A 16,777-nucleotide genomic window follows, 5' to 3' on the forward strand; every position below is an offset into this window, starting at 1 on the left:
CTGTGGTCTGATGAGTCCACATTTCAAATTGTTTTTGGAAATCATGGACGTCTTGTCCTCTGGACAAAAGAGGAAAAAGACCATCCAGATTGTTACCAGCGCAAAGTTCAAAAGCCAGCATCTGTGATGGTATGGGTGTGTGTTAGTGCCCATGGCATGTGCAACTTACACATCTGTGATGGCACCATCAATGCTGAAAGGTACATCCAGGTTTTGTAGCAACACATGCTGCCATCCATGTTGGGGAAAGTGTAGTGACATGGACCCACAACAGGGGGCGCAAATGAACGGTCAATAGATGAGCCAAAAGGTAACAATTTAATGTTGTGAATGTGCACAACGATTATACAGACAATCACAGAATCTGATAGCAGTCAATACACAAAGGTGACGTATGGGCGGGCTCAAGGATAGAAGACGTCTGTCCTGAGAAGAGCCGGAACCACATGATTTCCACCGCCACGGAACCTGGTGAATACTGGAGCCGCCAAGTCCCGAATTCCCAGGTGATCACCGTCCCCGACTGTCGGATCTGGTACTGCTGGCGAGGAGCACAAACAGTGAGATGTGGGTGTGTGCACACCCAGTAACAAAAACAGTCAGAAGGTGGAAAGTCACTTCCACCTCCAATCACACACTCGTGCAGCTCCTGTTAAATCACTTATCTGGCTGGAGTGTGAAGCAAAGCCGTCGCTGATCACACTTTACGCCAATCCCACAGATAAGGAAACGCCACAGGAATACGGCTGCAAAGAAGTTCAGATTATTACTCAATGTTTACGTCAGCAGAGACAATTACCTTCACAGGTAGATGATATCTCGGCAGAGAGGTGGAGATGACGTCCGGCTTTTATGGAGTGGATTGATGAAGTGGAGATGGGTGACAGCTGTCATGAGTTGATGGGTGACAGCTGTCACCCCCGGATGTGTCCGTGGCGGCAGCGCCCTCTTGTGCCTGAAGCCCGCACTTCAGGCAGTCCGCCCTCTGGTGGTGGGCCAGCAGTACCTCCTCTTCTGGCGGCCCACACAACAGGACCCCCCCCCTCAATGGGCGCCTCCTGGCGCCCGACCAGGCTTGTTCGGGTGACGGTGGTAGAAGTCGGCCAGGAGGGCCGGGTCCAGGATGAAGCTCCTCTTCACCCAGGAGCGTTCCTCTGGTCCATACCCCTCCCAGTCCACCAAATACTGAAACCCCCGGCCCTTACGACGGATGTCCAGGAGCCTGCGCACTGTCCATGCAGGCTCCCCATCGATGATCCAGGCAGGAGGCGGCGCCGGTCCAGGAATGCAGAGGGTGGAGGTGTGGTATGGCTTGACACGTGAGACATGAAAGACCGGGTGGATCCGCAGTGAAGCTGGTAGCTTCAGCTTCACTGCGGCCGGACTGAGGACTTTGAGGATCTGGAATGGTCCAATGTAATGTTCCTTCAGCTTAGGGGAATCCACTTGTAAGGGGATGTCCTTCGTTGATAGCCATACCTCCTGCCCGGGCTGGTAAGCAGGGGCCGGGGAACGCCGGCGGTCTGCATGGGCCTTAGCCCTCGTCCAGGCCTTCAACAAGGCAGAGCGGGCGGTGCGCCACACCCGTCAGCATCGTCGCAGGTGGGCTTGGACCGAGGGCACACCGACCTCTCCCTCTACCACGGGGAACAGTGGGGGCTGATACCCCAGACACACTTCGAACGGGGAGAGGCCAGTGGCAGAGGATACCTGGCTGTTATGGGCGTACTCGATCCAGGCCAGATGATCACTCCAGGCCGACGAGTGCGCGGACGTGACGCAGCGGAGGGCCTGTTCAAGTTCTTGGTTGGCCCGCTCTGCCTGTCCGTTCGTCTGCGGATGATACCCGGACGAGAGGCTCACGCTGGCCCCCAGTTCCCTGCAGAAACTCCTCCACACCTGTGAGGAGAACTGAGGACCACGGTCCGAGACTATGTCCGCTGGTATCCCATGCAGACGCACGACGTGGCGGACCAGGAGGTCTGCTGTCTCCTGGGCCGTTGGGAGCTTCGGGAGGGCCACGAAGTGGGCCGCCTTGGAGAATCGGTCCACTATCGTGAAGATGGTCGTCATGCCCTGGGACGGTGGGAGACCCGTGACAAAGTCCAGGCCAATTTGGGACCAGGGGCGACGAGGCACCGGTAGAGGCTGCAGAAGTCCTTGTGTCTTCGTGTGGTCTGCCTTGCCCCTGGCACAGGTGGTACAGGCCTGGACATACTCCCGGACGTCGGCCTCCATAGACACCCACCAGAAGCGCTGCCGGACAACTGCCACAGTCCTTCGCACCCCCGGATGACAGGAGAGCTTGCAACCGTGACAGAAGTCCAAGACTGCAGCTCTGGCCTCTGGTGGGACGTATAAACGGTTCTTCGGACTGGTTCCTGGGTCCGGGCTCCGTGCCAGGGCCTCCCGGATGGTCTTCTCCACGTCCCAGGTGAAGGTGGCCACGATAGTGGACTCAAGAATGATGGACTCCGGTGGATCCGACAGCTCCGTCTTGACTTCATCTTCGTGTACCCGGGACAAGGCATCCGATCTCTGGTTCTTGGTCCCAGGGCGATAGGTGATCCGGAAGTCAAAACGCCCAAAGAACAGTGACCAGCCGGCTTGCCTGGGGTTCAGCCGCTTGGCGGTCCTGATATACTCCAGGTTCCGATGGTCAGTAAAAACCGTGAACGGCACAGACGCTCCCTCCAACAGGTGTCTCCACTCCTCAAGAGCCTCTTTCACCGCAAGGAGTTCTCGATTGCCGACGTCATAGTTCCGTTCAGCTGGGGTCAACCTGCGAGAAAAGTAGGCACACGGGTGAAGAACCTTATCGGTCTCTCCAACTCTGGGATAGCACGGCTCCTATCCCTGAGTCAGAGACGTCCACTTCAACCACAAACTGGCGGCTAGGGTCGGGCTGCACCAGAACTGGTGCAGACGAGAACCGCCGTTTCAACTCCTTGAACACGGCTTCGCACCGATCCGACCAGGTGAAGGGGACTTTTGGAGAGGTCAGGGCTGTCAGGGGGCTAACTACCTGACTGTAGCCCTTAATGAACCTCCTGTAAAAATTTGCAAAGCCGAGGAACTGTTGCAGCTTCCTACGGCTTGTTGGTTGGGGCCAATCTCTCACCGCCGCAACCTTGGCCGGATCAGGGGCGACGGAGTTGGAGGAGATGATAAACCCCAGGAAGGACAAAGAGGTGTGGTGAAACTCACACTTCTCACCCTTCACAAACAGCCGGTTCTCCAACAACCGCTGCAGGACCTGACGTACATGCTGGACATGAGTCTCAGGGTCCGGGGAAAAGATGAGTATGTCATCCAGATATACGAAGACGAATTGGTGCAGGAAGTCCCGCAAGACGTCGTTTACCAAAGCTTGGAACGTTGTGGGGGCGTTAGTGAGGCCAAACGGCATGACCAGGTACTCAAAATGACCTAATGGGGTGTTAAATGCCGTCTTCCATTCGTCTCCCTTCCGGATCCGAACCAGGTGATACGCATTCCTAAGGTCCAGTTTGGTGAAAATTTGGGCTCCATGCAGGGGCGTGAACACTGAATCCAACAGGGGTAAAGGGTATCGATTACGAACCGTTATGTCGTTCAGCCCCCTGTAATCAATGCATGGACGGAGTCCGCCATCTTTCTTGCCCACAAAAAAGAAACCTGCACCCATCGGGGAGGTGGAATTCCGGATCAGCCCGGCAGCTAAGGAGTCCCGGATGTAGGTCTCCATTGATTCACTCAGGACGTGAGAGATTGTACAGCCTGCTGGACGGGAACTCAACGCCCGGGACCAAATCAATGGCACAATCGTACGGATGGTGCGGGGAAGGGTGAGCGCCAGATCCTTGCTGAAGATGTCGGCAAGATCGTGGTACTCAACCGGCACCGCCGTCAGATTGGGAGGGACTTTAACCTCCTCATTAGCATTTACACCAGGAGGAACCGAGGATCCTAAACAATTCTGGTGGCAGGTTTCGCTCCACTGAGCCACAACCCCAGACGGCCAATCAATCCGGGGATTGTGTTTAATCATCCATGGGAAGCCCAAAATCACGCGGGAGGTAGAAGGAGTCACAAAAAACTCAATCTCCTCCCGGTGATTCCCAGACACTACCAGGGTTACAGGTAGTGTCTTGTGTGTGATAAAAGGGAGAAGAGTGCCATCTAGTGCTCGCACCTTCACTGGCGAAGAAAGCGCCACCAGGGGGAGCCCTACCTCCCTTGCCCATCTGCTGTCCAGCAGATTCCCTTCTGACCCCGTGTCCACCAGTGCTGGGGCTTGAAGGGTTAAATCCCCGCTCAGGATTGTAACTGGGAGTTGTGTTGAAAGATGTGTATGACCCACGTGAATGTTTTGACCCCCCCCTCAGCCCAGTCTCTAAGGGCGGGCGTTTGTGTTTTGACCGTTTGAGGCAGTCTCTCTGCTGATGCTCACTCGAGCCGCAGACAAAGCACTCCCCGCGGACCAGCCTCCTCTGTCTGAATATGGCCCTGCTCGTGTCCCTAGCATCGTCAGCAGGGGGAGCTGTAGCCACACGGAGCGCTGTGGCTGTGGAGCGTGGGGAAGACGGCTCCCTTTCGGACCCTGGAGGAAGAGGGACGGCTTGTGCCTGACCACGCCCTTCGCCTCGCTCCCGTCGGCGTTCTTCTAACCGATTGTCCAATCGTATAACCAAATCGATAAGCTCAGCCAAATCCCGCGGTTCCTCCTTAGCCACCAGGTGCTCCTTCAGGACCGACGACAGTCCGTCTACGAAGGTGGCGCGGAGCGCAGTCATATTCCAGCCGGATCTCGCAGCCGTGATGCGGAAGTCGACTGCATATTCCCCTGTCGCCCCTGTCTCATTGACAGCAGCACGGTAGACGCGGTTTTGCCTCTGTTAGGGTGATCAAAAACAGTTCTGAGCTCCCTCACAAACCCAGTATAAGAGGCAAGGAGCCGTGAACTTTGCTCCCAAAGCGCTGTAGCCCAAGCGCGTGCCTCACCTCGAAGCAAATTAATCACGTAAGCCACCTTACTGGCGTCAGACGCGTACATCACGGGACGCTGTGCAAAGACGAGCAAACACTGCATAAGAAAGTCCGCGCACATCTCCACACAACCTCCGTACGGCTCTGGGGGGCTTATGTATGCTTCAGGTGATGGTGGGGGGGGTTGTTGAATGACCAGTGGAACATCTGTATTCGGCACCGGGTCGGCAGGAGGAGGAGCTGCAGCAGCGCCCTGAGCGCGCGCTTCCACCTGCGTGGTGAGACCCTCCTTCCTGCGATTAAGGATGATGTTTTGCTCGGTCATCAGGTCCATCCGAGCGGTAAAGGCGGTGAGGATGTGCTGCAACTCACCAATCACGCCTCCAGCCGACGCCTGTGCACCCTGCTCTTCCATTGGCTGTCCAACAGATGGTTGACGCCCCTCGGGATCCATGACATTGGCCGAGATATCCTGTTGGGGAAAATGTAGTGACACGGACCCACAACACGGGGCGCAAATGAACGGTCAATAGATGAGCCAAAAGGTAACAATTTAATGTTGCGAATGTGCACAACGATTATACAGACAATCACAGAATCTGATAGCAGTCAATACACAAAGGTGATGTGTGGGCAGGCTCGAGGATAGAAGACGTCTGTCCTGAGAAGAGCCGGAACCACACGATTTCCACCGCCACCGAACCTGGTGAATACTGGAGCCGCCAAGTCCCGAATTCCCAGGTGATCACCATCCCCGACTGTCGGATCTGGTACTGCTGGTGAGGAGCACAAACAGTGAGATGTGGGTGTGTGCACACCCAGTAACAAAAACAGTCAGAAGGTGGAAAGTCACCTCCACCTCCAATCACACACTCGTGCAGCTCCTGTTAAATCACTTATCTGGCTGGAGTGTGAAGCGAAGCCGTCGCTGATCACACTTTACGCCAATCCCACAGATAAGGAAACGCCACAGGAATACGGCTGCAAAGAAGTTCAGATTATTACTCAATGTTTAAGTCAGCAGAGACAATTACCTTCACAGGTAGATGATATCTCGGCAGCGAGGTGGAGATGACGTCCGGCTTTTATGGAGTGGATTGATGAAGTGGAGATGGGTGACAGCTGTCATGAGTTGATGAGTGACAGCTGTCACCCCCGGCTGTGTCTGTGGCGGCAGCGCCCTCTTGTGTCTGAAGCCCGCACTTCAGGCAGGGCGCCCTCTGGTGGTGGGCCAGCAGTACCTCCTCTTCTGGCGGCCCACACAACAATCCAAGCAACATCTTTTTCAGGGACGTCCCTGTTTATTTCAGCAAGACAATGCCAAGACACATTCTGCACGTGTTACAGCAGCGTGGCTTCATAGTAAAAGAGTGCCCAAACGTTTATTGAGTGTTGTTAGAAGGAAAGGTGATGTAACACAGTCGTAAACACACCACTGTCCCAACTTTTTTGAAACATGTTGCAGACATCCATTTCAAAATGAGCAAGTATTTGCACAAAAACAATAAAGTTTATCAGTTTGAACATTAAATATCTTGTCCTTGTGGTGTATTCAATTGAATATAGGTTGAAGAGGATTTGCAAATCATTGTATTCTGTTTTAATTTACATTTTACACAACGTTCCAACATCATTGGAGTTGGGGTTGTAGAAAGATGGATATGTAGTGACCTAGAATGGAAGATAGAGTTGAAGAAATTGTGTTTTGAGTGATAAATGCAGATAGTTTTGAGCAGGTTGCTTTGTTTTGAGATAATAATGTGAATTGTTTTGAGAATGCTCCTGTGTATTAAGAGAGAATTTGATTGCTTTTAGCATGTTTTGTACTTTGAGCTAGAAAGACAGTTTTGAGCTGGTTGCTGTGTTTTAAGCTAGTAAGCTGGATACGTAGTGAGTGAGAATGGCAGATAGATTTGGGCAGATTGTGTTTTAGTGATACAGGTGGATAGTTTTGAGCAAGTTACTGTGTTTTGAAGAAAAAATGTGAATTGTTTTGAGGATGTTATTGTGTATTAAGAGAGAATTTGATTGTTTTTAGCATATTTTGTGCTTTGACCTAGAAAGGCAGATAGTTTTGAGCTGGTTACTGTGTTTTGAGCTAGAAAGCTGGATACGTAGTGAGCTAGAATGGCAGATAGATTTGAATAAATTGTGTTATGACAGATATATGTGGATAGTTTTGAGCAGGTTGACATGTTTGAGGTAAAAATGTGAATTGTTTTGAGTATGTTATTGGGTATTAAGAGAAAATTTGATTGTTTTTAGCATGTTTTGTGCTTTGTGCTAGAAAGGCAGATAATTTTGAGCTGGTTGCTGTGTTTTGAGCTAGAAAGCTGGATACGTAGTGAGCTAGAATGGCAGACAGATTTGAACAAATCATGTTTTGAATGATAAATGTAGATGTTTTGAGCAGTTCACTGTGTTTTGAGGTAATAATGTGAATTGTTTTAAGCATGTTGTTTATTTTGAGCATGTTGTATGAAGAGAGAATTTAATTAGGTTTTCAGGATGTTTTTGTGCTTTGCACTACAAAAGCAGATAGGTCTGTGTTATTTATTATGTTATTTTAAAAAATGTGATTTGTGCATGTTTATATGTTTTGAGGGAGGATGTTAGTTTTAATTCATCAGATTTTTGTGTTTTGTGAGAAAAGCTGTTGTTAAACACAACTGAAGGCATTTATTCATGCTGGAGTGGATTAGCTTCACAGTTGCAATGTTTTCCTTTTCCAAGACGTATCCTCCTCCTTTCAAACACAATATCCTTTTGTTAGATATTTTGAGAGCAAATTAACTCCATAGCAGAAGCTTTCTCATCACAGGTGCCTGTGAATTGTAGAGAGCGAGCACTTTCTACAAGGAGAGGAATGACTTTATGGCATGAAAAGCTCCTCATATGTATCCAATATCCATGCACACGTGTGCGTATGTGTGCATTCACACACATATATGTCTTCAGGTGTGTTTGCCTACATTCGCACACCCAGAATTCAAACACACACACTCAGTCACGACGTGTGTGCGTTTCACGTTCTCTGTGTTGGGTTGTCATTGTCTTGTGGCAGTGCTGGGTGCTGCTGCGCACAGAGAGGAGGCTGAGGAGGAGGGGGAGGTGCTGGATAGACACAGATGTCTGTTGGCCCTGGCAGCGCTGCGACACGCCAAGTGGTTCCAGGTCGGCACCCACTCATTCCTCTCTTCCTGCCCAGATGCTCATTGTAGCCTGACGATCCACTCAGACTGAATGCGCTCACTGTCAGCTGCTGTTGTGATGGTTGTTCTACCTTCACAGTGTGTGTGCGCTATTTGTACACCCTTTAATTGAAATTCTGTGATTGTAAAAGGCGATGTGGCTTTATGGCCCTGCACTCTGCCTCAGCTTGCACTGTCATGAGTAAATTGACTTTCAGATATAATCAGTTCTCCAGATTCAGATAAAACGTATCGTGAGGCTACAAAAGCAATGGTTGATACTTTTTTGTGTGTGTGTTTGGCTATGATGTGAACCTGCCTGCTACATACATACAGTCCATCCAGAAAGTATTCACAATGCGTCACTTTTCAACATTTTATGTCACAGCCTTATTCCAAAATTGATGAATTTCTTTTTTCCTCAAAATTCTACATACAATACCCCATAATGACAATGTGGAAAAAAGGTGTTTTTTTTTTTTTTTTTAGATTTTTGCTCATTTATTCAAAATAAAAATAAAATAAAACAAAGAAATCACATGCATTCACAGTCTTTGCAATGAAGTTCAGAATTGAGCTCAGGTGCATCCTGTTTCCACTGATCATCCTTGAGATGTTTCTACAGCTTAATTGGAGTCCATCTGGGGTAAATTCAGTTGATTGGACATGATTTGGAAAGAAACACCTGTCTACATATAAGGTTCCACAGTTGACAGTTGGCATGTCAGAGCACAAGCCAAGCATGAAGTCAAAGGAATTGTCTGTAGACCTCTGAGACAGGATTGTCTCAAGGCACAAATCTGGGGAAGGGTACAGAAACATTTCTGCTGCTTGGAAGGCTCCAGTGAGGACAGCGGTCTCCATCATCTGTACATGGAACAAGTTTGGATCCACCAGGACTCTTCCTACAGCTGGCCTCCCGTCTAAACTGACCTATCATGGGAGAAGGTCCTTAGTCAGGGAGGTGACCAAAAACCCGATGCTCACTCTGTCAGAGTTCCAGCATTCCTCTGTGGAGAGAGGCGAACCTTCCAGGACAACCATCTCTGCAGCAGTGCAGCATCAATCCTGTATGGTAGAGTGGCCAGACGGAAGCTACTCCTCATATTGCAGCCCACCTGGAGTTTGAAAAAAGACACCTGAAGGACTCCTAAGTCATGAGACACAAAATTCTTTAATCTGATGAGACAAAGATTGAACTCTTTGGCGTGAATAGGCATCATGTTTGGAGGAAATCAGGCACCATCCCTACAGTGAAGCATGGTGGTGGTATGTTGTGGGGATGTTTTTCAGCGCTAGGAACTGGAAGATGAGTCAGGATTGAGGGAAAGATGAATGCAGCAATGTACAGAGACATCCTGGATGAAAACCTGCTCCAGAGCGCTCTTGACCTCAGACTGGGGCGATGGTTCATCTTGCAGCAGGACAGTGACCCTAAACACACAGCCAACATATTAAAGGAGTGGCTTCAGGACAACTCTGTGAATGTCCTTGAGTGGCCCAGCAAGAGCCCAGACCTGAATCCGATTGAACATCTCTGGAGAGATCTTAAAATGCTGCACCGACGCTCGCCATCCAACCTGATGGAGCTTGAGAGGTGCTGCAAAGAGGAATGGACAAAACTGACCAAAGATAGGTGCGCCAAGCTTGTGGCATCATATTCAAGAAGACGTGAGGCTGTAATTGCTGTCAAAGGTGCATCAACAAAGTATTGCGTAAAGGGTGTGAATACTTATATACAAGTGATTTTTTTTTTTGTTGTTTTTATTTTTAAATAAATTTGCAAAAGTTAAAAAAAATCATGTTGACATTATGGAGTGTTGTGAGTAGAATTCTGAGGGGAAAAATGAATTTACTTCATTTTGGCATAAAGCTGTAACATAGCAAAATGTGGGAACAGTGAAGCGCTGTGAATACTTTTCGGATGCACTGTCTGTCACTGCTTCCCTTAGATTCCCCTCCCATACCCTAACCCATCTTCCTCCTTATTCATTTTACTGACAAAAACAAGTGCAGCATTGTGTTAAAACATGTACTGTATGCAGAACAAAAAAGTTTTCAAGATGACTTTTTTTTTTTTTTTAGGTTATTTGGTTTAGGTTTTTTGGTTATTCATGATGCAGGGAGCTAATGCTGGGTTACCAGTAGAAACCATCATATGGTAGGTTAGTGGTGTGAAACTGCTGTAATCTTTATATATCTGTACTCATTTGCTTTCAATCTCCCTCTGTGTTTAATCTTCTTTCTTGTTGGCTCCTCTCTATCCTGTTTCTCAGGCTCGAGTGAACGGGCTCAAGTCCTGCGTTATAGTTCTCAGGATACTTAGAGACATGTGCAATAGACACACCATCTGGGAACCTCTCAAGGGATGGGTGAGTATTCAGCTGCTCAGGATTAGATTGTCACAGGAGATGTTTCACCTCAGGGAGCTTTGGTGACCTGCTGCTCATATGCTGATACTCTTTGCGTGCATATCCCTTTCCTCACCAGAAAACCTCTTACTACTGAGTTTGCAGTCTAAATAGCAATGTGCAGAGTTCAGTTGCAGTCATCTTTTAAATTATAGATGACAGTCTGGTTGGTTTAATTAATGTTACACCCATGACATGCCCTTGATTTATTAAGAGACTATGGACAAATCATTTGTGCCCTTCTTCTTACTTTGCAGTCAAATTGTGTGCCGTGTAATTAGCAGAATGTGGATGGACACACCCCAAATGTGCTTATGCTATAGATTAAGATAAGGTTTATAGTCTGACATTTTAATGACGACTCACACCACTCTGATGTTGCTTATTTACATTTGATACATCCAGAAAAATGCATTTAATCTATTATGTTCTTGCAAAGTGTTTATTACCCAATAGTGATGGTGTGCTTAGGTTTTTTGCTGTTTGTTTATTAGTTTGTTTTGCTTCAAGTTTCAACTGAAATTAAAACATAACACAACACCAAGGACGTCCCAGGCATACTTGAACAATCAAATCACAAGACTGGCTTAGCTGTTAAGTCATCAATAGGGAAAGTTATCAGATTTCTTGCATTGCATCTGTTTTGCACACTGAATAGTGTGCCAGGTGACGTACTTTATGTAGCCACTTGTAGTGAGATTTTTTTAAAAGTTAAACTTTCAGACATTGAGACATTTTAAACAAAGTTCCCTAAAAATGAAAAGTTGTGATTTTTAATGAATCACTGCCTGATGTTTCTTGGTGTGTGTGTGTGTGTGTGTGTGTGTGTGTGTGTGTGTGTGTGTGTGTGTGTGTGTGTTGCAGCCTTTAGAGCTCATCTGTGAGAAAGCCATCGCCACCTGCAACCGACCACTTGGAGCCGGAGAAGCCCTACGCCGAGTCATGGAGTGTTTGGCCTCAGGCATTCTGCTACCAGGTACGGAGTAATAATGAGGATACAGATAACAGAAAAAAATCACTTTCATGCACAATTCATACATGGATGGACAGAGCTGGAAAATACAATGGCAGATGTATTTGTGGGTCATGTCTTCTGTTTTCGTAAGAAAAGTTGATTGCTAACCCTACAGATGTAGTTGCAGCTTTGTTCAGACTGCCATCTCAGATCTGATTTATTGCATATCTGATCTCACTGGTTGACTTTCCCTGCTGTATATGGGTGATTCTTTAACTACGGGCACTATTGGCCTTGTAAATGTAATTTCCACCACACCATTGCCTTACAATATAAAGCGCCTTGGGGCAACTGTTTGTTGTGATTTGGCGCTATATACATGTGCTCTGATGTCACTGTTTATCTCCATAGAAACTACCCAAACAATCGTTCATAGAAACTGTTTAAAGGGACATTACAGTGTTGTGGTGGAAATTACGGCAATAGTGTGGGACAACTACATTTTGTTTTAAAAAAAATCACAACAGTTGTATGACATTGAATACCCCAATTATGGTTTGATAATTTACTGATATTTTATTCAGAGATATCTTAAAACATTACAAAAAACGTTTCTTTACCATTAATTTTTATCATTGAAGATCAAAAGTCTGGGTGTGGGACAAGCACAAAACGGCAATATTTGCATATATTGATGCTGAAAAAAGGTGAAAAAGTCGTCATAGACTACTAGAACAAATTTCTTAACACGCTTTCATTGTAAAGATAACTATAAAAGTGTGAAATTCCCCCTTTTTTCTGTTGTTCATTCAATATGATCAAAGGACATAATAAGTGCCCGTAGTCTAAGAATCACCCATATACGGTGCATCCAAAAGGTATTCACAGCACTCACAAAGTTTTTTTCTTTTTTTAAATTTTTGCAAATTTAATGAAAATAAAAACTAAGAAATCACATGTACATAATTCACACCCTTTGCTGAATACTTTGCTGATGAACCTTTGGCAACAGTTAGTCTTCAAGTCTTCTTGAATATGATGCCACAAGCTTTGTACACCTATCTTTGGGCAGTTTTGCCCATTCTTCTTTGCACCTCTCAAGCTCCATCGGGTTGGAAAGGGGTCATCGGTGCACAGCCATTTTCAGATCTCTCCAGAGATGTTCAGTTGGATTCAGGTTTGGGCTCTGGCTGGGCCACTCAAGGACATTCACAGAGTTGTCCTGAAGCCACTCCTTTGATATCTTGGCCGTATGCTTTGGATCATTGTCCTGCTGAAAGATGAACCGTCACGCCAGTCTGAGGTCAAGAGTGCTCTGGAGCAGGTTTTCATCTAGGATGTTTATGTACATTGCTGCATTCATGGTTCCCTCAATCCTCACTAGACTCCCAATTCCTGCTGCCACAAAACATCCCTACAGCATGATGCTGCCACCGTTGTGCGGCCGTCTTTAAACCGGTTGTACCGCTCCTTAATCTGTGTGATGTCCATAGCATCGTCACCGAAAGCCGTCTGAATAATCCGAATGGTTTCCACCTGGCTGTCGCCCAGTTTCTGGCAAAATTTGATGCAGTCGCGCTGCTCCAGTCGTTCCGCCATTTCCTTGCAAAGAAAAAACGACGACAGACTACACCCATCCTCACACAAAGGCTGCTTACAAGCAAATGACGCAATCGACAGGCATGAAAAAATTCACGCATGCGCACGAAGGTTCAAGGTTGGCTCATGCAAGCACATGTGATTCAAATCCATCAGGTTTTTAAAAAAATAAAAAGGTCGGATACTTTTCTAACAGACCTCGTACAGTAAGTCCCCCTGGCTGTTTGGCTGCTCGGTGTCGCCACATCAAAGCCAAGGTGGATCTGCATGTTGAATTGGCACAAGTTTTATGCCGGATGCCCTTCCTGACGCAACTCCGCATTACATGGAGAAACCGAGTGCACTAACCACTTGGCCACCGCTGCATGACGTCAATGATAGGTTTTCTATAGAGACCCGAAATGGTCAATATGAAACCCAAATCTGGGCGTTGCTATGTTGGCATCACTTTTTCTATATCAAGATGAACCCATAAATGGATAAAGAGGTGGAGCGTGGGTTACTCAGTAGTGTGACAAAAGAAGCCCGAACACATCCTTCTGTTGGAGTCCAAACCAACTAAGCTAACAAGCGAACTCTGTTCTTGTGTTTATCAAATCATATTTTAGGGAACTGCATGGACCAAAACACGTTTTTTGCACCAGGCTCTAAACATTTGTTTATGTTGATTTCTGCTCTGAAGTTGAACATTTTAACATTGACTTGAACGGGAGCCTGCTCACTTTTGGAGCTAGTCTCAAGTGGTCAGTCAAGGAACTGCAATTTTTTTCCTTTTTCCAGGTAGGCTTCATCGGAGCCCATCGAAGTTTACCGCTAGTTTTAGTAGTTTTTCCAACACTGGGAGCCAGCAATCTATGGCCATCTATTTATTTTGCCCAAACCACATCTGAGAACATCCAATATGTTGCCTGGTTTATGTTTATTTGTGCATCTTGCGCATGTCTTCATATTAAGAAACAGTGCAGGCTGTGGTGTGCACATGTGCTACTTTGAGTTCCTGTTCATTGTTAAACTTGCCCCAGCGAAACGTTGTGTTACAAAGTGAGTTCCACATACATAAAAAAGGTGCATGTTATACTCCAAACATAGTATTAGTGATTCCCAGTCATTTCGTTGAAGTAGGACAGTACCTGTAGTTCGCAGGGAGCAAAATTACACAGTAAACTCAAGTTGCATAGGAAATAAACAACTGTTATATGATTTATATATATATATATATATATATATATATATATATATATATATATATATATATATATAATTATTTAAATCGGGGTTGCTACAGTGTGCATTATGTACTTTTAGAAAGAAAGTCTAAAGGAATTGCAGTAATTTTTAATCATATTCGCAGCTTTAAATCGTGTGTTTGTTCTGAATGAAGTGAACCACTCAGCCACTTGGTGTGATTTGTCTGATTAGCTTCCCCAAAGCTGGAGGCATTGCTGTTTCTTGTCATGATTTCCATTCTCCTAAACAGGATACCGGGACATTGAACATTGAAGCTTAATTAAATGCTGCTGATCAGCAACAGCAATTGCTGACACCTGATTTTTTTGCTCACACTTGCACCTTCTCCTGTCGTGTCACTTAGGCGGTCCAGGTTTACACGACCCGTGTGAAAAAGAGCCGACGAACACGCTAGCCAACATGACGGACCAGCAGGCTGAAGACATTACCTACAGTGCACAGGTACACACACACACGTGTGCACACACGTCAGCTTATCGACAGCGCTGTTATCGCCCCTCTAGATTGCAGTTGTCAATGCGTAAAAATCAACATCGAGTACGTGCACACACTGCTCCAGCAGCAGCTGTGCGGTGCTGCATTTTAATGATTGGTGTGGGAAGACGCTGCCATTGTGAGCCATAAATCCACCTCTGACATGCTGGGTATAATATTTGAGTGCGTGCACTGTGCATGTGGGTGTGTGTGTGCACGCACGCTATCATGGCCTCCTTTGCACACACACTCTGCTGAGCAGGGCAGCCCCTGAGCTGCACAGCTTAGCGGGTGCTGCCGTCCATTTCCTTTGAAGGCAGCGTGCACGAGGCTGGAATGTCAATGGGGATAATTGTATTGGAGCAGATACAAGAGCAGATAGGAGCTGTTGTGTCAATGAGCTACACCGAGCCTCATGAATATCTGAGGGACTCTTCCTCCCTAATGGATTTATATTAGCGTGGTGCTCTCTCTCTGTGTGGCGTTTTGGTTTGGTTATCTTTCTGAATGTTTGCTTTATAGAAGCTGAACAGAAGATTGAGAATGATAAGTGAGCTCAAAGACATATTTGTCAATGTATGTGTTGTTGTTATTATTGATATTTAAATAGCAAAAAGAACACGGCCACTGCTGTTTTCTTTGAAAGAATCTTTTTGATACACAGTAACTCAAGATGTTAGAAGACTGTGCTGCTGTTTAAAAAATAATGTGCATGAATTTGCTAATCTGGCCAAAGGCAAGCACAGTCTGAATTTGCAAGCTGAGCTTTCTGTCTCGGCGTCTTGACCAGGTACTAAATGCGTGACAGTTGAGACTCGAGTTGCTTAAATTTCAGGACTGAAGAACAGTGTATGCACAAAGACAGAATTATGCAGATGCTTCTTACCAGTTTTATACGCAACAATTTTCAGAAAAACTATGAATTTGACGTCTGCTATTTTTTTTAGTGTTTTTTTAAGTTTTGCTTTTCATTGTAATGATTTTTTTTGTACTTTCTTTTTTTTAATTCAAATTATTCATTTTATTAAACTTTTTGGTGAATCACTTCCAGACTTAATGTGTTCCTGCTATTTTTTATGCACAATAAATACTACACACTGCAGTTAAAGAGTGGTCTTCTGTTAAGTTACTGAGCTCTTTAAAGGGTGTGAAACATTAAATCAAATAGCCTCTCTTCACTGATGTAAGTAACTAGACTTTGGTTTTCGTCCCTGGCCCATATGTTGTAAGCTCTCGAGGGTTAATGTAGACTTTTGATTTAAAACAGTCCCTTAGGAATTAAATTATATTAGTACCTTCAAACTTCATCCAACATATTTAACAGCACTTACTTTCAGGAAAAAGCTGTTGTTAATTAGAAGGATTTTAACTGTGACTGTAGAGATGGACCAGTGCAAAGTGCTGATTAATATAATATTAATTAACCGCTTTGGTGTAATAATGGTTGTAATAACATGGGCAACAAACAGGGCGTTTAATAATTTCTAGTCTTTGTGAAACTGTACACGGTTATGGAGAGAGGGAAGGAAAAGTGCTTTTCATATTGCATATGCAGACCTCTGTTTCCTCCAGTGGTTTCTCAAAGAAACAAACAATAGAGGACAAGTTGAACTTTACTGTTAAGATTTCCAGTAACACCACAGTGATACTGATCATTATGCATAACAGCAACACATGACTGTATCAGTGTGCAACACCTTTGTGGCTTTAGTAGCAAATTTAAAGAACAGTCTCTAGGTATCACAGATGCGCCGGCGCCTCCAGGTCAGTTTTTCATCATATTTCTATTAATCATTGATGAAATGTCAGAGATGATCTTTGGCCAGTTTTCTGGTCTGTACAAGGTCACCTCAGCAGACCTAGTAGAGGTCTGAACCTGGATTTATGCCAGATGCTCTTCCTGATGCAGCTCCAGTTCTACCTGGAGAAAC

At 46.0% G+C, this 16,777-nt stretch overlaps 1 protein-coding gene and 1 long non-coding RNA gene across 4 annotated transcripts in view; both read left to right on the forward strand.

Moving 5' to 3' along the window:
• The window catches only part of LOC117529379, an 883,736-nt gene that overhangs the window by 276,375 nt on the left and 590,584 nt on the right, over nt 1–16,777 (forward strand). The gene's annotated exons all lie outside the window — the stretch shown is intronic.
• The window catches only part of strbp (spermatid perinuclear RNA binding protein), a 259,677-nt gene that overhangs the window by 200,724 nt on the left and 42,176 nt on the right, over nt 1–16,777 (forward strand). For all 3 annotated transcript variants that reach the window (XM_034192127.1, XM_034192129.1, XM_034192128.1), the window contains 4 exons: nt 8,033–8,142; nt 10,436–10,531; nt 11,435–11,546; nt 14,716–14,813. In XM_034192127.1, the coding sequence (XP_034048018.1) occupies nt 8,033–8,142; nt 10,436–10,531; nt 11,435–11,546; nt 14,716–14,813 (416 nt within the window). The remainder of the gene's footprint in view (nt 1–8,032; nt 8,143–10,435; nt 10,532–11,434; nt 11,547–14,715; nt 14,814–16,777) is intronic.

Source organism: Thalassophryne amazonica, chromosome 17 (assembly GCF_902500255.1).
Source record: "Thalassophryne amazonica chromosome 17, fThaAma1.1, whole genome shotgun sequence".
NCBI classification, from domain to species: domain Eukaryota; kingdom Metazoa; phylum Chordata; class Actinopteri; order Batrachoidiformes; family Batrachoididae; genus Thalassophryne; species Thalassophryne amazonica.